At 39.8% G+C, this 22,136-nt stretch overlaps 1 protein-coding gene and 1 long non-coding RNA gene across 2 annotated transcripts; one reads left to right on the top strand and one right to left on the bottom strand.

The window, feature by feature from the left end:
• Positions 1 to 902: 902 nt before the first annotated feature.
• On the bottom strand, positions 903 to 19,575 carry dennd6aa (DENN/MADD domain containing 6Aa). The gene is made up of 19 exons (XM_071493548.1): positions 19,176 to 19,575; positions 17,851 to 17,889; positions 17,586 to 17,628; positions 14,311 to 14,423; positions 13,498 to 13,578; positions 12,116 to 12,221; positions 10,669 to 10,748; positions 9,300 to 9,359; positions 9,041 to 9,096; positions 7,909 to 8,031; positions 6,853 to 6,948; positions 5,770 to 5,864; positions 5,166 to 5,231; positions 4,963 to 5,027; positions 4,285 to 4,374; positions 3,807 to 3,970; positions 3,504 to 3,606; positions 3,132 to 3,206; positions 903 to 2,552 (listed from the first exon to the last, which is right to left on the bottom strand). The coding sequence occupies exons 1-19, from the start codon at positions 19,404 to 19,406 to the stop codon at positions 2,421 to 2,423; spliced, it is 1,818 nt and encodes a 605-aa protein (XP_071349649.1). The 5' UTR covers positions 19,407 to 19,575; the 3' UTR covers positions 903 to 2,420.
• An 81-nt stretch (positions 19,576 to 19,656) lies between these two features.
• On the top strand, positions 19,657 to 21,649 carry LOC139630278 (uncharacterized). The gene is made up of 3 exons (XR_011693140.1): positions 19,657 to 19,726; positions 20,594 to 20,698; positions 21,535 to 21,649. It is a non-coding gene; the product is annotated as an uncharacterized lncRNA (long non-coding RNA).
• Positions 21,650 to 22,136: the final 487 nt, after the last annotated feature.

Below are 22,136 nucleotides of genomic sequence, written 5' to 3'. Positions count from 1 at the left end.
GCTTGGCAGTCTTTTACTTGTCCTATCTTGCCATTTCTTTAGGCAGGACTAACGAGAAAGCTGCAATTTGTCTTTGTCATCTTAACCTATCACTTAACAGTGGAAGCACATTTCTGCCACAGGAAAAAAAACAATGTGTGAAACAAAAAAGTCAAGTCAAAACATTTGACATTTCAAAAGTGTGACATAGCTAACTTGAAGCTGTCGCTTTTTAAGTCAAACTTCTGAAATAGTATCTAATAATTTAGATTTACTATAAACTCTCAGGAAAATACTACACAACCATCTCATTACAACTAAAAAAAACAACAACAACAATGTTAAAATGTGATGAGTGTGGCTGATTGTAATAAGATTATATGAAGATAAATGCCTCAGATGATGCAGCAGGAGACGAGAGGACGTATTCATACTTTGGCCAAAAACACTTGTTTAGCAGCGAGAGTCACATAATTCATTGGCTTCTGTTTTCTAACAAGGTTTTCTCAAAAGCCGGGTCGCCCGTCCAGTCACAGCTGTGTGAGACATCCAATGTTTTCTGTGAGATAATAAAATCTGCGGCTGACACACAAAATGCATCAGTTTTGCATAAGTTATATCATTCACCGTGTCGAATGTATAACCCAGCCTTTAGCATCACTGTCCCAGACACACTGAGCGAGGAGGAGCAGTTAGTTGAGTGTGAGAGCACGTTCATTGATGTGTGTGAATCTTGGTTCAGTGGCCAAGTTTATTCAGCTGGAGTCACTGAAAAAGTTCAGGATCAGTTTCCTCCATTTGAATTAAAAACCTGCTCGTACAAACCTACACAGCACTAAATAAAATCCACCTTTCAGAAGTTACTTTTAGATCAGATTTAATTCAGCACCTTCAGTCATCTGAATATAAACTACAAATAAAGATTTCTTTTTTTTTTTTACTTCCAAGATGTATGGAAATTTGTCAGATGCATTTCTTGTGTTGCTGCTGCCAAGTGAAAACTTTCCACAGAGTGAGAAGAGTGGTATTGTATTGAGCTCAAGTTTATCAGAGAAGTATCAAAAGGTTTTTACCAGAATAGCTCATCTGTGCCAGGAAACTAAAATAACCAAGAACAGATGAAATGTTAGAAATGACAAAAAGAGAAATATTCTGTCAGAATGATTAAATGTGAAGTCACAGTTATCAGATTGCAAGTCAAACTCTTGTCTTAATAAACCTTAATTTTATCTTAGTCATTTATTATTGAACATAATTTTAACGAGAAGCCATTTTTAAAAATCTTGTAACAGTTCATTACTTCATCTTAGTGTCTCATAAATTTGATTTATGTCATAAGTTTGACTTAATTCCAAATTTCAACTTGATAGCTCATGATTTTGACTTAGTGTCCCTTAATTTTGATTTACCTGGAATATTTTTAACACTTCTAACTTTTCATCTGTTTTATTTAATTTATTTTTTTTCATTCTTGGCAGAAATGAGGCTCCACAGTTTCACAGTCCAGCAGGGCAAAAACTTTCCTCAACCCGTGGAGGAGCTCAGAATCAGTCAGTTGAAATAAAAACAGGTTTTCACACAATAGTGACACAACTTTTGGATTCACTCTTTAGAAAAATACAAATATAATTACAACCTGCACCAGAAACAACTATGAATAATTCCTCAGACTGGTATGACGTGGACTCAGGGATGTGATCTGACAGTTATTACAGGCTCGCTGGTGCTTAATGCTGTGTGTGATTTTATAGACAACATTTTAGTAAAATTTAATCATAAAGCACTGCTTGGCTCTGCTCGCTTCAGTTTGTTTGCATAAAAGTGTCAGAGAGAGAGTGTGTGTGTGTGTGTGTGTGTGTGTGTGTGTGTGTGTGTGTGTGTGTGTGTGTGTGTGTGTGTGTGTGTGTAGGGCACACTGGTCCAGTTAGCGATGAAGTGCACTTCTTTTAAAAAACATTTTTTAAAAATGGATGAAAAGCTCCACAGTCAGTTCTGCCTGCAGCAGTCAAATTAAAAAAGTAAAAATTAAAAACATCAAGAGGTAAAAATGCTGAGGGTCAAAGGTCGGCTGGGGGTCTCTGTGATGAAAACATCCTCTTATGTTTGTTTGAGAGGAGTTTATGACGAGTGGCTGTGGCGTGCTTCATCTTCGTCTCAATACCACCTGATCACTGAGACACGAGAGACACATTTGGTCCGCTGAGCCCCCACAGTAGCAGCTCGGCGGGGGGGTAAATATAACTAAATCTGGATATTTTGGGCGAAAACAAAAATACAATGTGCTTTCCAAGTTAGAGCAAACTGGAGGTCCTCGACCTGGCACCCAGGCTGAGTTAACAGGGGCCCTGCACCTGGGGGCCACCTGGGAGGAGACCCACTACCCCCCCAAACTTTAAAACAAGCTTAAACTGGGGTTAGTGTTGTGGATTGAAGGTTAAAGGTCATGGAGTGGAGGGCTTGTGGAGGATGCCCTGCAGGTCCTCTGGTAAGGCCTGGATGACGGCTTCGATGTGGGCCCTCAGTTTGGCCAGGGTCCCCGGACGCACCGGGAGCTGCTCCTTCTCCGCCTGACTCTGCAGCAGAGACCATCGTGAGCCGGAGCACATTCATCAGTGTTCACATTATTTTATACAGCGAAGACTGAGTTAAATCTAAGACTTTTAAAACCACACAGAGTAAAATTCAAAACTGTTTCACCACATTGGAAAACCCACAGGTTGATATCAACTACAGTTTTATGCCTCTGCACCAGCGGCAGCCAGGGTCAGAGGCATGTTGTTTTTGGGTTGTCGCTCTGTCTATGTGGTTCGCTGGTTTTAGCTTCCAAATATAACGATTTTCTGCCTTTTTTTGATGAAAAAAAAAATTAAAGAGCTTTGAACTGATGGATGATAAACTATCAACTATTGAAGACTTCTGTAAATGAAATGAAAGACCTCTTGATTCCCTCTAGGGCCTTTTTCAAAATCTTTTTAAGACTTTTCATCACCCACAGATGCCCTGATTAACAACTTGGTAGGAGCACTACTAGTAAGAGCAGTTCTATAAGTGGTAGTAGTATTAGCAGTATAAATAGTAGTAGTCATCGCACTAGTAGTAGTAGTATAGGAAGTCGTGTTTATCAGTTGTACGGATGCAGAGTTTTTACTGACCAGTTTATCCTTCAGCTTCAGAACCAGATCAACCGTCTCCACCTCTGTGTGCTTCTGGACTCTCTGCTGCAGATCCTGCAGACAGAAAAAAGAAAGAGATAAGGAAAGAGAGACAGAAAGTCTTGTGTTTTTATAACTGCTAAACTCTGCACGGACACGCTGACGTTTGTCATTTTTGAAGAGAGTTTTAAACATGAAAGCAAAGTGGGTTTAGCTTCACTGGAGCTGAAACGACACTCTGACATTCAGATGGACCAGTTTGATGGACTTTTTTTTTCCACGAGTCTGAAATATCAGTTAGTATGTCAGGTTCACTTTAACTGCTCCTGATCTTCACAGTCCTCATCCTCCCTCCCTCCCTTCCTTCCTCACCTCCTCACACAGTGCCTCGAGGTGCAGAGCCTCCAGTTTCTGGGTCATCTCTCGCCTCCTGCTGCGGAACCAGCCGTCAAAGTTGGGAGACTTGAGGAAATGCCTGAAGACGCAGAGAAAACCACACAGGAGTGATGTTCTGGATAATGTGCATTTCCACAGCACTAGTTCCATAAATGATTAACTCGAAGCACTTCTACTTTGTGGTGCTTTCGTTCTGTGTTACTCTACGATCAATCAAATTACAGACAGTGTGTGTGTGTGTGTGTGTGTGTGTGTGTGTGTGTGTGTGTGTGTGTGTACCTGTAGAGTCCTATCCAGTCTCCTTTCAGTCTGGATGTGAGCTGAGGTCCAGCTTTCTCCAGAGTCTTCATGAAGTCCTGCTGGATGAACGGTCGGAGCTGAGGAGGACTCTTCCAGGGACTGATGGACTTCTGCAGAGGCATCAGACTGGCCACGTACCGCTCCTGTAACACACAAGCAAGGTTTAATTATACAGTTCAAACCCTGAAGCAGCAGCAGTGACAGAAAACATGATGAGTTGATTCAGAGCCTGGTGGGGGTCTGGATCCTCCAGCAGAGTCCCAAGAAAACTAATAAAGAAGTAGCTACTGTACATTAATCCACATGACAGTGCATTAAATACCCTGCTGTCCCTGTACCTGTCACATTTTATTGAACAGTTGAGTCAGATACAAACAGACAAAATCTACACAGCATCACGTCACAGTGAAACAACATCACCTTAAGAAACACAGGGAGATGAAAGAGGCTTTTTTACCAGAGGAATGATGAAGCTCTGTGTCAGTTCTAAGAAGTACCGTCGAAGAATTGCATTCTGGGCCGCTGAGGGTCTCTTTTGTTGAACACCCTGAGAGTCAAGAAAAAAAAAAAAAAACACTTTACACCTCGTCTCTGGTTCTAGAGCCAGACTAAGCCTGACGAGTATCATCAGCAGAGTTTAGCTTGTTACAGATAAATCATTGGTGCATCAAAGCTGCTGAGAGAAGTGATGTTTAAGGTAATTTATTATTAGTTATATTTATTCTGCATATTTTATTATAATTTCTTTATTACATCGTTAATCCACCAGAGAGGAAAAGTTTATCCTTACTGTAAAAAGTCAAGTTAGAGTCAGTTTGAGGCGTCAGCTCTGTTCTCCTCACTGGAGAACAGAACAGAACCGACTGTATAAACTGTAAATTACTGATCATGTACATGTGACTCATCAGTGGATGGATGACAAGAAGTTTCCCCTTTTTTCTATTTAATTATTAATTTTTTCAATTATTTGTTTTTCTTCTACCAAAGAAAACAACAAAAATAAACAAACAACAACCACAACTGCAAACTAGTTCATGTGTTCTTAAAATCCATGTGGGCTGATTGACTGAAGTGCGCAGCTGGATACTGAATAAAAAGGGAGAATACACTGAATTGAGGAGAGAGCTTGTCTTACTTTCTGCAGCTGTTTGATGATTTCTTCATCTTTGTTGAGATACGGTTTATATGCAGTGTACACACCTGTTAAACACAAACACACACACACAGATCAGGTAACAGATGCTGATCTGAGAATCTGCTGCCTCATAAATGTGAGTCTGTTCTCTATTACATTATTATACCAAAATATAAAAACAAACATGAGCATGACGCATTTACCAGGTTTAGAGTCCAGAGTTTTGAGGTTTTTCAGTTTCTTCACTTTCATCTGCTTGGCCATCTCACCTGAGGAGAACAGAAGATTCAGTTCAGTGCGTTACCTGACATCTGACTTAATCTGACGTAATTCAACACAGGGGTGGGCAGCATAGGACAAGATTTATATCCTACATATGTCTAATTGTGGACGGTGAGAGTGTATAGACAAGAGTAACCAGAAAGCTAGAAACCTCTGTGCACTGTAATGTAGTAGGAAGAACACCGTTGTCTCAAATATTATTGTAAACCGTTTCCTTTCACTCAAACTCAGAGTCCTAAACCAAACCAAGGAAAAAACAATGGCTGCTCTGAAATGTCTATGAATCATGCAGAAAGACCACAAGTGGGGAGAAAACACAGTGTGGCTCTAAAATACACTTAAGTATCTGAATGTTGGTTTTGTCCACATACTTTTGGCCATGGAGTGTGCATCTCTGAGGTCATTTCTGAGGCTGAAGTTTAAGTTGTAGTGTTGTAGTGTACTTTGTGTTTGTCTTCTAATTGATTAAAGACAAAATACACATTTGACTGAAGGGGGATGTTTGAAAACAGCAGCATCATCTACCTGCTTGCTTCATGTCTCCAATGCGGATGATGTGCGGCCAGTGCTGTAGAGTTTTAGCAAAAAAAGGATTGGTCACTCCTAGAATGACTGATGGCCTGTAGAGAGAGAACAGAGACGGATCACAGGTGACTCTACAATATATGACAATACAACAGGGAGTCAGATTCAAACAGCCCAACCTGACGAGTCCTTGAGCAAAACACTGAATTCTTACCACCTTAAAGCTTTCAGTAGGTGGAGAACAATAATGGGTAGAGAGTATGTGGATCGTTGTAGAGTGTTTCTGGAACTAAGAGGCAGATTTATGTTGCTTATATAAAGAGTGCGATGACAACAGTGTGATGGACACAGTTCTCTCCTGTTTCAGTGACTGATGCAAACGATGAGACTGAGCTGAAAAAAATCTGGTTCATTCAAAGTAAATCAAAAGGTAAAAGATTGTTCAGAGAGAGAATGGAGTCCCAGAGAGCTGCTTTAAAAACATCCAATCAGAGAACCTGCGACGCTACAAACTATGGCCTAGTGAAAATGTTATTGAGCAATACTATTGATGTTTAAATTGTATTTTACAGGAGCGTCCCTGCAGCCTCGTGGTCTAAGGCACATGCCCTGGAAGTCGGCAAAATATTATCAAATGCTCTTGTGTTCTTATGGGACCATGTGTAAATACTGCACACGATTTTGTGACTGGGTTTCCCATCAGCACCCTCTCCACCCTCCTTATTCACTCTCTCTTTACATGTTTTGTGCATCGTTGATGCATCTTGTTACATCAAACCATCTCCTTTTCATTTAACATGTAGGACACACTTCAGTGCAGGTGGGTAGCACAGGTCATGCATGCTGAACCTCTCAGGGATCAGACTTAAAACAAGCTGTTCTCAGACTTAGAAAAGGTTGATGGTCAAAATCCCAGCAGGACCACAGGCTGTGAAAGGGCAGAGACAAACTCTCCTCGCCTTGATTATGACTCAGCTCAGCAGCCAACAGAACAACACTGTACATGCAGCAGATGCAGATGGGAAGTCAGTGCCTTGCTCAAGGGCAGCATGGTGGCTGCTGCGTTGGTTCATCTTTACTCACGGAGCCTGAGTCCTGGTGGTGTACTCCTTGAATTCGCTGTCATGGATGGTGAAGTATGGTCGGAAGTCACTGCAGTAACGTAGAGGAGAGATGCAGCTGCAGACAGAGAGAGAAAGAATGAGAGAGAGAGAAATAGAGAGAGAGAGAGAAATAGAGAGAGAGAGAGAAATAGAGAGAGAGAGAGAAATAGAGAGAGAGAGAGAGAGAGAGAGAGAGAGAGAGAGAGAAAGAATGAGAGAGAGAGAGAGAGAGAGAGAGAAATAGAGAGAGAGAGAGAAATAGAGAGAGAGAAATAGAGAGAGAGAGAGAAATAGAGAGAGAGAGAGAGAGAGAGAGAGAGAGAGAGAGAGAGAGAGAGAGAGAGAGAGAGAGAGAGAGAGAGCAAGAGAGAGAGAGAGAGAGAGAGAGAGAGAAACAGTAATATTATTATTAAAAACCTGATCCACTTCCAATTTGAGCTGCACATGACCGTCCCACAAGCAGAAAGACCTTCAGAATTTCAGAATCCTTCCATGTCCCTCCCACATTACTTTAATTATCACAGTTGTTTGCTGTAGGACTTTCACCAACACAACAGGATGAGTTAATGCCCTGCCTCCTGTTCCCACTACACTGACAGTGAACATTAACAGTGGATGTAAGTGAGAGTGGAATGACTGGGAGAGGCCACAACAGTATGAACATCAACACTGGATGTCTCTGAGTTCTATCAATGTGTAAGTGAAACCTTAAAATGTAAAATAGGAAAATACAATTAATGTCATCATTGAAAAAAAGAATGAAAATATAACAAATGACATATCAGTATATGTGTAACCAGTCTGTTAATTCTCTACCAAATGTTTCACCAAGAAAAAACAATATGTTAAAGAAATTTAAAACTGAATTTATGATGTGCAGTTAAATGTAAAAAGTATTTTCCAGAACCTACAGACAAATATTCATAATAAATATTCATTATATTAAATTTAACTTCACATTTTCTGTAAAATGTAACGCTGTGAAATACAGGTTTACCTAATTGTTCTGTCCCCTGTCCCTAACTCCCCAACTCACCTGACCAGAGCCAGGACAGTATCCGATGACTCTGCCGGCGACGGCGCCATCACGACCAGTGCCTCCCCCAGCAACACCAACTCCCACAGCATCTGGATGTGGAAGAAGACCGGGTAGAAACACCTGGAAAGAGAACATCAGTATGTAGGAAAGGTTAGAGTGTGTATATGGGACAATGTCCTCTCCAGACAAAAAGGTTTTTAAAGGTTATTTGAACACAATTCAAGTCTCCTTGGGTTGATTTTTACAAAGTATAGAAATGACCTGAAACATGTGGCAGCCTCGGAGGTAGAAAACACCTTCAACAGTACAAAAAATAGAGTCGCTTTGGAAAACGTTTGGCTGTAATGTAAGAAATTCAAGAACTAAAACTAAAACAGGCAAAAACCTTGATCCAGTTCTTTAACAGGGCAAAGCACAAATGATACTGACAAAAAAACCTCTTTTTGCTGAATATCTTTTTTGGACCGTGGAGCATCTGCACACATAAGAAACTGATGAGGCTTCCTTACTCATCAGTGCTGGACTGCTCCACACATCTTGAACAGAGCAGGTGGTGTTTTTAATGTTTCCAAATACTCCTGACAAGGTCAAACTCTGCTCTAAGCTCTGTTAGTTTGCTTTATGCTGCTCGTGTTTTTATCCAGTTTTATTCTTGTCTTTTTGTTCAGTTTCTTGACGGGTAAAGGACAAAATATCCACACGAACCTGAACGTGAGCAGAAGCTGGTTTTTGTCCTTTCTTTGGCCAGGATACAGAATATGCTAATTAGCACATCGGGGTGATAGTGCTATGACAAAAACAGTATAACTGACCTTTTAATATTACCATGATTATTCATGACGGTCACACTGACCCTGAGGGTGAGTTCTGGGAATACGGCCAATGACTGAACAAGTGAGACCTTGCAAAGAAGGTCGGGCTTCACTTTGTCCCATAACAACTAGTTTTGGCAGATAATCATTTGGGGAGAAGGTTTAGTTCACCTGGTGTGAGCAGGTAAAACTGTTCTGCCAGAACAAACGCCTCCCAGCCCAGACTGTGGGACTGAGCTGCTGCTGCAGTACCACCTCTGAACAGCAGGCGGTGACAGGATGGGAAACTGTGCTCTGTGTAGAAGGGAAAGTCTCACCTGAAGAGGTCGACTTCATGGATGGTTGGGAGCACGATGGACACCAGACTGTCACTCTGAAAAACAAACACAAATATCAGGTGTTCAAGGTTTGTTCACACCTCAGTCAGAAATTAATACAAAATTCCAAATGCTGAAAAAAATAACTCTTTCACAAAACATCTTAAAAATAAACAGGAAACAGCTTCTTATGAAACATTAAAAACCTTTGCTGTCAAACAGAGCTTCCTTTTATGTGTGTGGTGTTGTGTGTGATCACCTGGGCGGACTGGACCAGCTGTGAAGTTCCTGGTTTGTCGTAACAGGTCGGGATACGAACCTGCAGCAGACGCAGATTCAACACAGTTACGGATCAGACGCTCATCAGAAACCAGTTTAACACTGACCACATTTCTCCTGCTCCTGTCTACTGTACCGTACACTGCTTCTCTGTGCTTTAATCAAAGATCGGATGGTTGTGTGTTGCGTCATAGGTGGTTTTGAATGGATGCGTCGTCGCACAGACGAACATGATAACATAACTAAAGCAGCTCCTCAGCCACAGTATTTCAGGCATCATGTTACTTGTTTATGATCTGATAAGAACGTAGGGGACACAGGGCTACGCTGAACTATACTGCAGCTGGTTTTGTTTGTTAGTGGCTATAAGTAAACACAAGTTATGAGTCTGAGTCTGTTTCCTGGGTGGGGGTTGGGGATAGACGGCACTAATCGAATCAGGGTTTCCGCAGGGTTAAAGTTAGACTCTCTTCAGTGCCACACAGAATTCAGTTGAACGCCTGTTTCACAGTCACAGAAACCAGTAAAAAAGATAAAACCTAGAATCAGGGATCAGTGATTACTGAACCACACTTTTTCAGTATTACTCAGCAGTATCAGCAGTATAATGCGTCATGAATAATCATTCATTTATATGTTTTTACTAAAACTGATATTTGCCCTCAACGAGGTGATGGGCATCCAAGTTACTATGGCTACAGTAGTGACAGTACTTCCATAGGTCTAATGGTGCTGCAACTGCAAGTACACTTACTCAATTACTCTACTTCGGTACAAATCTGTGGTACTTGTACTTCCTGTTTCCTGCTACTTTATACTTCTACTTTTCTACATCTGTGAGAAATATTGTACTTCTAACTGCACTACATTTATTTAAGAGTTGTTATTACTGTTACTGTGCAGAGTAATATTTTTCATTTCTTCCTGTCCTATAAAAGTGTTTTATCTTTGAATTTGCTGATTTTAAATTTTTCTGATAAACTGAAGCCACGGTCGGTGCTTTAAACCTGAAGCCATCAGGGTTCCCAAAACTTCCTAATCTTTTAATGTTCATTTCATATTTACTGTCTGTTTACTGTTTTCTTGCAGCTCTTCATTCATTAATTGATCAGTTGTACTGCACTGAAGTGCTCTGTTGCAGTAGTATTCTGCATGTTTTGTTTTGTTATTAGTTATTCTGCATGAGCGACCAAACTAGTTTTCCCTGTGGTGATTAATAAAGTTATTTAACTAACACACAGAAAGTTTGTACTTTGAAACCTAATTGCAATGAATCCTCTGACCCCCTGCCTGTAAAATTATGGGAGATAGGAGTTTTAAAAATACCCTGTGTGTGTGTGTGTTTATACCTTTATAACCACGCCCATAATAGGCAGCGTTAGGATTCGTCCAGGGTGGGGTGTCGGCCAGCGGTCTATGTCATTACAAGCTGTCAAAAACACAAATAAAATCAAATCAGAATCAGAATCCACTGTGTACAGGTTAAAACAATATTTTGTTTGTGCTGCTCAAATCGCTCAAACATATCTGAAAAACAGAATAGTAATTCACAAAAACAGAGTTTCAATGAAAACTGTCCACAGAGTGATGCCTTTAACGAGACGGTTTTTATCTCTGCTCAGGAAAGTACGAAAAGACAGGGTGTACAGGCCCATTAAGATGCTTTTAAAAAATGTGCACTGATTTGGCGTCTGTGAGGACCCTAACCCTTCCCAGAGTCGAGGCGCAACAACAGCAAAAAACACAATCATCTCCTGGTATTCAGAGGGTACAGCATTTTTAAAGCACAAGCTGACCTGAGCATGTGATATCTTCTATGTCGAAAGTCACATTTTCAAATCAATCTTGTGTAGTTAAAGTGTCAAGTGTAAAGATTTAGTTAACGTTTTAGTGGTTGGTGTTTTCTGCTATTCCAGAGTAACAGCTGTAATCAAATGTCACTGTGAAGTACCTTTACTGGGTTTGACCTGTTTATTAGTCTATACATATATATGTAGTGATTACTTGGGGACCAACGTGTACCTTTTGTGTTTAGTTTAGTTTTCTCTTCTTTTGATATTAGTTACCTCTTTTTCTATAACATTGTTCATGTATTTGTACCGTCCTTTATAGACCTTTTCTCTTATTTTCAGTGTTATATTTGTCACAAAAATGCAACTTTTTTTGACTTTTTTGTGCTGAAGAAAATCCAATAAACAAATTAAGGAAAAAAAAACAACATTTTTTGCCGGTGACTTCTGGACCAGTTCAGGCTTTGACATGATGTTGTATGCCTCAGCCAACCAGTCCAGTTGTAGTTTACACACATGTTTGTCCAGACTCATTTATGCTTCACACACATTTTCAACCAGCAGCACAGACGATCTATACAACCACCACAGTTTCAAGGTGGGAACGCAAGATTAGTGTCACCAGTTCAGTGTCCAACCAAATGTGAAATATGGTCACAGTGTGAGTTACAGCACTGAGTGATGGGCATAAGTGTTTTTAAAAATCATTATGATGTCACATTGAAGTTGACCTTTTGGATATAAAATGTCATCACTTCGTTATTTTATCCTGTTAGACATTTGTATGAACCATGTTCACGTATCGTGTTCACGAAAATAGGATGGACGGACAACCTGAAAACATAATACCTCCCACCACAGCTGTTGCTGGCCCGGAGGCATAAAAAAAATGCTATTTTTAATATGTTCAAGTCAATTTACAGCAATGACAGGTGCATATAGACTGGGAGAGACAAAGAGACAGACAGAGACAAAGAGACAGTTAGAGACAGATAATTGGACTGACCGGCCTCCAGACAGGGCTCCTGTTTCTCAAAGTATTCTGGAGCCATGATCTTCAACAGCGAGTGGAAGAAGGTCACGTAGGGCAGCTTACTGATCAGGACCAGAGACTGGTGGAGAGACAGAGAGAGAAATCTATATTCACAACACTATCATCTAAAAATGCATCAGTAGTCCCTGTTAAAGCTGTGGCCACTCATCTGCTCTGTTCATCTGTCAGGCTGACAGATGAACAGGCTTCTAAAAATACTCCATTAGAAACATTCTGACACTGAGGCTGCAACTGATAATCATTTTCCTTTTCACTAACTCCTCTGTTTCAGTGATTAATTGTTTGGTTTGTGAGATGACAGAAAATAGTGCAAAATGTTCACAGTTCCTCAGGGATCAGCATGACAACTTCCAAATCTCCAACGTATTCAGTTCACAAAGATAAAAACAGAGAAAAGCTGAAAATTCTCAGTGTTGAGAAGCTGGAACCACAGAATGTTTGGTATCTTTACTTGAGAACTGACTGAAATAAATTAATCAAATATAGAAAAATTGTAGTTGATAACATCTGTCAACTGAATCAACATTTTAACATATTATTGATTATCATATATTCTCAAATAGTGGCTTTTATTTACCTCAGCAGCAGAGAGAGCTATGCCTTTATTTCCTATTTTCCCTTTTCCCTGGTTAATTCAAACTCAAAACTCTTCCTCTGTCCCTGTAGTCTTGATAAATTCAGTATAATGTACATTTCTACAGCACTAATACCATCAGTACCATCCAACAATAGAGTTGTGCTATACTCACATTCTGCTGCTTTTACTTTCTCCTCCACAACATAAATACTGTTTCCTCTTCATTAATCATTTCTTGATGCTCACACATGTTACTTAAGATTTTGAGCAAATCCCATCTTTTCCCATTAGGATTTACTGTGAAAAACCTGCAGGAATTTTCATTATAGATCTGAACAGTGACAGAAAAAAAAATCTGAAATTAGAAGTGATTGGAACTAATTAGCAAGTGAGATGGTACCGTGATGGTAGCAGAGTGGTTGGTGTGATATGACTTTATTGTCTGACGGAATTATTGCTCTAGAAATATAAGTTCAATTTTACCAGCTGAGCTAATACACTACAATGAACTGAAGCCCCCACTAGTTTAAAAACCCGCTAAGTCCCACTAACACTGGGCTTTTGATGGCAATGGAAAAGGGTACAATTGGTATTCACACCCAGGTTAAGTGAATCTGCATTTGTCAGCTCCGGCTCTGATCAGCATTGATGTAAAAAAGGGGATGACTGACTAAACATATTCAGTATGTAGTTTTTTTTTTTTTCTTTTCAGAGACAATGAAGCCGAACCGCAGTGACCCTGCAGTCTGACACTGACCTTCTGGAAGTATCCTCTCTTCAGAGATTTGTCTCGCACCTGACGGAAGTACACATAGCCGTAGTAATGCCCCTGTTCCCTCTGCAACATATGCACACACGCACACAGAGAATCAGAATCAAGTTTTATATCACTAAAGCAGACAATCCAGATTTTTGCATCATTGCAAATGTCAGGGGTCAAGCAGGTTCAACCATGGACCAGTTTTTCCAACATCGTTCAATGTGGGGGGGGGGGGGGGGGGGGGGGGGGGGGGGGGGGGGACTTTAGTTTTACAGGTGTGGTAAGATGCAGCCCAATGTGTTATGCAATGTTTTTTTTTTTTGTTCTTAGAATATTTTATGTTTGTGTATTTGATGTTTTAGGATGAATCTGAGGGCAGATTTTACCATCAGTTAGTCAGCTGGTGCTGACACAGTTGCAGCAGCTTGTTACTGTAAAACTCATTTAGATACAAAAAAGTGACTCATACACTAAAGTACATGCTTTGTGTTGAACTGTGAGACTGAAAATGTTATTAATGGTTATCCACTGACAATAGACAGCAACCTGTACCATTTATGGTTGAATGAAAATGTTGTTATTGTTGCCTTAGAACATTCTGTCATGTCTATTAAACTGCTGCTTATTGTGGTTGAGATGCAAACCATTGATTATATAACTAGGTCATGATAATTGGGGCAGAAGCACAAGACTCCTATTTACATTTTAATATACAATAAATTTGTTGAAAAAACAAAAAAATGATGCAAAAATGTATGCGCGTGCGTTTGTGCATGTCTGTGTGTGTGTGTGTGTGTGTGATTCCCACACCTTCAGACAGGGCGGTGCGTCTCGGTCGGTGGTCTCCAGGAAGCAGCCAAGCGATGACTTCCTGTTGGAACCCTGACGGAAGCGGAAGCAGAACTGGGTGTCGCCAAGGCAACCTAGGAAACAGGAGTGATGATGTGGTTACCATGGAAACACTGCCGGGTTTAACCCTTTCATTCCCGGGACAAAATATTACTTCCAAGAATGAATGTATTGCACTTGTGTTTCAAAATGGAAATTCATTGGATGCAAATAGTTTTTGTCAGATTTGTAACTGACTTATATATTCACAAGTAGAATTTAGGTTTGGTTAAAAAACTGTTACAAAATGCATTTTAGAAGAATTGAAAGCTGTCAAAAATGACATTTTATTACAGGACGGGTCCACAACTAACCAGAGCACCCTGTCAGGTATTTGGTGAAAGTGACAGGAACAATAAGATTTCAACAGCCACACCTCTTAAATCACATCAGTGACAACCATGTTATCACCAAATTTTATAACTTTTACTGCTCCTCAACATGCTCCATGTTCAAAAGTGTAACTGTAGAAAATGTGTATTTCAAAAAGTGCAAGTTACAGAAAATGTTGTGAGAGTTGACATTTTGCTTTGTTTCTGTCATGTCAAGTGACTCTTCTGTGTCCTCCGTGTTTCCTCCTCAGGTTTGAAAAAACAGGAAGAGGAAACAGGAAAAAAAAAGGAGGACATAGGAAGTACACGGTGAGTCATCAGCCGGCCTTTAACCTCCTCATGACCTCCACGCATACTTGAGAAGACACACCAGAAGTTTGAATGTGTGAGAAGAGAAAATGAGATAATGGTAACCAGAGTTTAAGACAAGACAAACACTTCAAGTCGCACTCAGCATGTTGTGTGTGTGTGTTCCATTTCCTTCATAGGAGAGACACACACACTTCCAAGCACTCAGCCAAGACTCCATGACATCATGCAGTTGTGCTGCGTTCGAGACCACCCAGCATGAAACAGGCCATCAGCAGCTGAAGCACAGCTCTGATTCTCAGTCTGAACTGACATAACAGGCTCTGGATTCTCTTCATTTTATTTGTGCGTTTCTGTTTACCTTAATCAGAGTATGTGAGACACTGGAGCTGAGCCTGTGACCCTGCCAGCGCTGTCTCATTAGCAAAATGGAGGCAGTGAAGCAAAGAACAAATCACAGTCAGGGGAATTTTGTTTGTCATTACAGAGGGAAAAAGAGCTGTGGCCTTATTTTCATAAATCACAAGATGTGATGTGTTGATAAAGTGCCTGAAGGGCGGTGAAATAATATATAATATTTATGATAACAAATTGTATACTCTTGGATTTTAACAATTATTTTATTACACTATTAATTAAATTTTGGACTTATCTGCAGACTATATTCCCATTTAATTGATTTATCAATTGCCCTTTAAGATGTCAGACAATAAAAAAGTTCCCACTCAGATCCCACAGTGAGTTCCTCAAATATCTTGTTTTGTTGGAAAACAGTTAAAACCCAAAGATACTCAGTTCACCATCGTGAAGCTGTCCCTGATTTGGTTGTATCTCTCCGTGGTAAAGCTCCTCCACTCTCCATCTGATGTAAACAGCTTCAGACTAAAGCTGAGCGTCAGCACTTTCACACCACAGTCACAGTTTTAAAACCAATGTGCTGCAGTGCAGAGACGATGCAATCAATCATGTGTCAGTACTATTTTCTGAATTCTCAAAGTGGAGTGAGGGCAAATTAATTTTCTCAATTCTGACCAAGATGTGAGGCTGAATTATGGGAGCAGAGCCAGAAAGCTGCCACAGTGTAATGTCTCTCACACACCTACAGAGTGTGTACAGTATATATATATAGAGAGAGAGCAGCCCTGTAAGCATTTTGTCCTAATCCTGTCTTCATACTGAGAGCAGCAGGTTCGTCAGCTTCACCGCCTGCTGACTCACACACACCTGCAGGCAAACACACACACACACCTGATTCACACACTCAATTCCAGAGAGCTGTTTGTGCACGAGTGTGCAGGCAAACCAATCCATGGCGCAGTTTATCTTCAGTGCAGTGTTACACTAATGAAAGTGTCTAAAATGTCCGCATTAGCTTATTTTTTCTGGGCTTGTTTTTTGGCAACATAAAAAACAATTTGCAAATGGTCCCTGATTGTAACTGTTGGGCCAAACAATTATAATCAGACACAACTTCAACAGCAAACTGTCAATAGAGAGCCAGAGTGAAAACGGAGCTTCCAGGTTGCATTCCAGACATGATAAAGCCTAATTCAGAATCACAATGGCAAATGTAATAATGCAAATTATTTTAAAAAATCCAGCTCTAATGATCCACAAGACCAAGGTTGTCAGGGTTCAGAGTAACTAGCATGGCCGTCTGAAACCACCTTTCTGATGGTGGAGTCGGGTTGTGTCCCACAGTTTTGTAACTTTCTGAGACTGACAAACACTTCAACGTGTCATTGCCCCTCTGTGTGGAGGTGTGGAAGTTGGGAGGGTTTGAACTTCTCTCTCCTGCTTATTCCTCATTCTTCACACAACCACTTCTGTGCCTGTTCATGTGTACAACAGAGCACAGCACCATGTGTGTCTTTAAGGGAGACTGTATCACTATCCCTATTTGTATGATTCATTACATCTCTCCCCTCTGTGACAGCAGGCTCTCACCTTTGTGTGGCCATTAAGACTAAACATATTCTGTTTTGAGATGACACATTGTACAAGCTAATTAATTTCAAGCTCGATACAAGAGTCCTGCAATAAATCCAATCTATATGAAGGCTCTAATGTTACTTTTTTTATGAATCTGTTTTAAAGAGGTGTCGACTTTATGGTCATTTTGGACGATGACGTTTGTGGTTCTGTTTAACTGTGATGTGTTATACTGAGAAGTGTTTCTAAAACCAACAAACCAACATTCACACCCACTTCACACACTGACTGGCCAACTGTGTGGAGGTGAGAAAGTAAGCAAGGATTTATCCTCCCTGTAGCTCTCTTTTTTCATTCCTTACACAACTATTTCTGTCTCCTTCTATTCTGCACAGCCAAGTGTAAAACTTTGAATGCCTTCCACTAGACACTGTCCTAAAACGCGCACCTTTATCCCCATATTAAACGATTAACACGTCTCACCCTTTCTGTGACGGCTGGTTTTTCACCGCACCATTGAACATGGCCGTTCAGAGTAAGCTTAAAAACCTTTGGCTTCAGATGTGGTCAGACAACACGTCACACATACAGACAAAAGTTTAAAAGACTGAGAAAGTAACTTACCTGAGTTTGAGTCAGGAAAAGAAAGGTAGCAGATGCTTGTTTTCTGAAAGAAAAGAGCAACAAGATTGACACACAACAAACATCAAACGTCAGGAGATCAATGATCATCATTACAATGAGCAAACATGAAAAATTTTAGAAATAATCTCCCAAACTCTCCCCTACTTTACAGCCTAGATCTTAAAGGATTTCGTGATATCTTTATTGACAGAATGTTAAATATCTTAAAAATGAACCTTTCTTTTATGAAGTCAGTTTGACTTACCTCTTTCTCCGACAGTTTGGAATGATGAGGATAAATAACCTGGAAGACAGAGGAACAGAGTTACCTCATCCAGCCACATCTGAAAACTCTGTTCAGCTCCAGTGAGACAAAACTTTTTTTTTTTTCTTTAACAACATTTATTTGTCTCTTCAATCATGGTTAATGGATCAATTACTCCTCTGAATTATTTTAATAATTGAGATTTTTGTAGAAAAACATGTTAATATTTCTCAAATAAAAGTGCCAAAAAAGTATAATTTCTGCCATCAGTACCAAATAGTCAAGCGTTTTGACCATGGCAATTGTAATGGAATTAATAAAATGTTAAGAAATTAGTTGATCAACCCAAAAAATAAATTGGCAACAATTTTGAAATGATTTATCTCATTATTTGTGCATAAAAAAATGATAATCTATCTATATCTTCCGGATTTTAACTGTTGAACTTGTCTGATAAAGCAGTAAATTTGTAACTGTCCCTATGGGATGTGGGTACTTGTGATGTAAATTTTCACAATCTAGTGCCATTTTAGTGCCACAAAACAATTATCAATCGATTAATCAGTGATGAAAATAATTGTTAGTTGTTCTAATGGAGTTTTAAATCTACAAGTACTATATTTAATCAGTAAAATGACAAAATAACAGCAAGAGTCTGCAGTTTTTGTGCTGTTCCCTTAAATAGAGAAAGTGAAAGTGACAGACTTGCAGGATCGCTGTATAGGACCTTGTTAAACACATGAATTGCATTGTATTGTACTGTAATTGAGAGTTTTTAACAGGTGACTGATTCATGTCTGTATCCAAAACTGTTGTGAGAACAACAGGTGTTTGCTGTATCAACCTTGGTGACTCCAGTGGGATTCAAACCATCCAAACCAGAGGGCACTCCCACAGATTAAGGCTTGTTTATTTGTGTGATGTGTGTATGCATGTGTGAGGAAGAGTTGCAGCAAAACACAGCCAGTGGTACAGGTGATGCTGTGGCTGCCGTTACAGACCAACCCGAGGAAACACACACACACACACACACACACACACACACACACACACACACTTCATCTTAGCTATAAAAACACTATCAGGCCATGAACACGCTATCCTGAAAAGTAAGATTATTCTCTGGTTATTGTAGCATTAGTATGTACACATGTCAGCAGTGTTCGACCAAAGAATAATCACACAAACCACTTCGTGGAGAGGTTTGTGTGGTCCGGTCCAGGAAATAGTCTGAGCCATGGATAACCGCTAACTTAGACATTTTAGCCACAGTGCAGAGGAGTTTTATATGACCCGGCTGTCCCCGGCGGCCACTTCTACCTCACCTCCACCGCCTGTCCCAGCTCCAGGTCGAAGCCCACTACACAGATGCAGTGCAGCCAGGCGGAGAAGCGGTCCCATGGCAGGAGGAGAGCCTCCTCCGGCTCCTCGTCGCCTCCGGGCCCGGGTGGCAGCGTTATCTCCTCGGCCGGGGAGATGCTACTAGCGTCCTGGTCGTCCAGATCCTCCGGCTCCTCGACCTGCTCCCCCAGCTCCTCCGGGCCTTGCAGAGCCATGGCGACGGCCCGACACGGACACTCACGTACTCTTGGTTAACGGTTAAAGATTTTCTAAATAAGTTTACTGTTATTTCTAGTTTGTGTCCCCTCAGGTAACAACAACAGGAGCAGCGGTACAGAGGGGAGCCACTCAGCTAGCAATTAGCATAGCAACAGGAGCTTACGTAGCGTACGTATGTCGTGATGATGAACAGGAAACGTCATCACGTAAGAACGTCCATAGCACCGTTGTATTAAGGTGAAGATTGAGCTCCGTACAGACCGAATAAAGTTTTTACATTGATTTTCAAAAAAAATAAATAAAGAGAAAGCTCATGGTAAGTTAAAATTATGACATACAAAGTCATATTGTTAACTTATACTCCAAAAATTAACATATATTAGGTCAAGAATTACGAGATAGTAAAGATTTTCTTCTCGAGTTAACATTATGAGACATGAAGTCAAAATGTTGACGCTTTAAGTCAAAATTATAGTAATCATAATTTTAATTTACTTTAACAAAAATAATGACATACGTTATCATAATATTGTATTATGAGATATAATTTCGAAATAGTAAATCAATATTTTTGGCTTTGTTAATCAAAATTATTAGACACATGATGATGATTTTAAGATATTCAGTCAAAATCCAAAAATGGGGAAAGATACACCTGCTGTATGCTTAGTGACTGACAATTTTGATTTCTTAAGTAAAAATCTAGAATCACATTGATGGATTTTACTTTGCTCTCCATCCACAGGAGAAGCCCGTGAGATGTAGTTGAGAGCACTGAAAAAAGCTAGTTAGTTGACCTTGATTTAGAATATTTTTCTTCCTCTGTTTTGTTTTGTTTTGTTTTGGTCCAACTACATTTGATCATATCTATAAACAAGAATTAAGAAATTGTGGCAATGACAATTTGCTTCACTTTTTAAATAAAGTTAATATGTATTTGTTGTAAACTATCCTTGTTTCTTCACAGACTGTTTGGGCCCAAATATTTTTCATTTTTAAAGTCATTCAGTATTTGCACCTGCTTCAGGAAGCAACATCTGTCCATTCTGCTGGTTCTGTTTCCCTTCACATCCTCTAAGTAAAACTCACATCACTGAAGGAGTTACTTATTCAATTACAGCCCAATTCTCAGTTTGAGTCAGGAACAAGACAGTAAATCAGCTTTATCTAAATCCTTTAATAGCTCCATCACTGAGAAAGCAGATGGATGGAGAGTGGGGATGCTCACACATGGAAGGGGGGCACCCACTGTTGGCTCAAGTTGTGACACTAATCCACCTCATTACAGGTAAGCAGATAGAAGAGAAACAATGCTTTCATCATCTGAGTGCACAAATCAATCTGATTTATTTACATAAACATATTAGAGTAATAAAATACTAAATATAATACTAAACTAATTCCATATATTATCTTTAGATTTTTATGCTTTTTATTGGTTTTTGTACTTTGAGCCTAAGAGAAACAATATTTAATTTAGAGCAGAAATGATACAAATGTCAATACATAGAGTAGAAATGCAAATATAAATAAAATAATTTGTGAAAGAAATTTTACATACTACATATATAATATATATAATTACTTATTAAACAGATACAGAACCAAATAGATGAACATATGATAAATAGATTCTATCACATGATTTCCAGCTGGACTTTGCCTATTATTAAACTTCCATTCTTCTGTAAGCACTTTAAAGACTTCTCAGTCATACTGGCTTTAATGTGGAAATTAATTATTTTAGTTGTAGCCAAAAAAGCTAGGCTGACTGCCAGATAGTTAAAATGAATATTAAACTAAAAGCAGTATTCAATAAAACACAACTGGCCTTTGCAACATTAAACTTTAAAATGCAAAATATCTTTGTAGCTGAACTAATAATATTAATGATACACTCAAAAGCAGTGTTACAAAATGTTTCACATGAAGCTGAAGTAGATAAAAAGCGTGAGATCAGCAAACAGAATAACATTAAACAAATCACAGCATTTACAAAATGACTGAAAAGTGTTAACAGGTTCAGACTTGGCTAAGAAGCTAAACACAGCAAGATGCTGTTAAATCTCAAGTAATAGTCAGACTGTTAATGCAGTGACAGCTGGTCCCTGGTTGGATCTGCAGGAGGACTGGGCAGGGCTTCAGGGACTAGGACCAAGATCTGTGGCATGACATGACCAAGACCAGGACCAGGACCAGGACCAGGACCAGGGCCAGGGCCAGGTTACAGAAAGCTGATTCTAGAACAAAGATAATCAATTAACATATTATGAGACTGTACAGGTCTGGTGTAGTTTACAGCTCTGTGGTTGATCTTGACAGTCCGTGTTAGTCCCTCAGTCCTTGTCTCGTCCTTCACTCTGGTATATTTGGAACAGACTGATAATCAATCTGATCCCGAAATGAATCCTGCACCAACCTTCAGGTTTCTCAGACCTGCTAAGACCTCTAGCAGGACCACATACGCTTATGTACAAACATTTCAGTTTTCATATGTTGTGTTGGAGGGACTTGTCTGCACACAAATTGTGATTTTATTACAGTGAGACAGAGTTGCGAACAATACAAAACAGTAAAAGTAATACAGAGCAAAAGAGGGTTTGAAATAATGGTTCAACATTTGGGAAATATGCTCATACATTTTTCTTGCAGAGGCTTGGATGAGACTATTGTGATACATTTATATTTGTACGCTTGATATGAAGCTAAAGCCAGGGGCTGGTTCT

Source organism: Trachinotus anak, unplaced genomic scaffold, assembly GCF_046630095.1.
Source record: "Trachinotus anak isolate AG129_WGS33_773 ecotype Australia unplaced genomic scaffold, CSIRO_AGI_Tana_v1 ptg000013l, whole genome shotgun sequence".
In the NCBI taxonomy this organism is placed as follows: domain Eukaryota; kingdom Metazoa; phylum Chordata; class Actinopteri; order Carangiformes; family Carangidae; genus Trachinotus; species Trachinotus anak.
This window is presented reverse-complemented; position numbering and strand designations above follow the sequence as displayed.

What these genes read in the sequence shown, in the direction of transcription:
- dennd6aa (XM_071493548.1), bottom strand. Translation starts at nt 19,406, where the DNA reads ATGGCTCTGCAAGGCCCGGAGGAGCTGGGGGAGCAGGTCGAGGAGCCG. An exon ending in CATGAAGTCGACCTCTTCAG is followed by an intron (nt 8,032 to 9,040) that starts GTGAGACTTTCC and finishes TTCTCTTTCCAG; the next exon opens with GTGTTTCTACCCGGTCTTCT. An exon ending in GACTGGATAGGACTCTACAG is followed by an intron (nt 3,607 to 3,806) that starts GTACACACACAC and finishes CTGCGTCTTCAG; the next exon opens with GCATTTCCTCAAGTCTCCCA.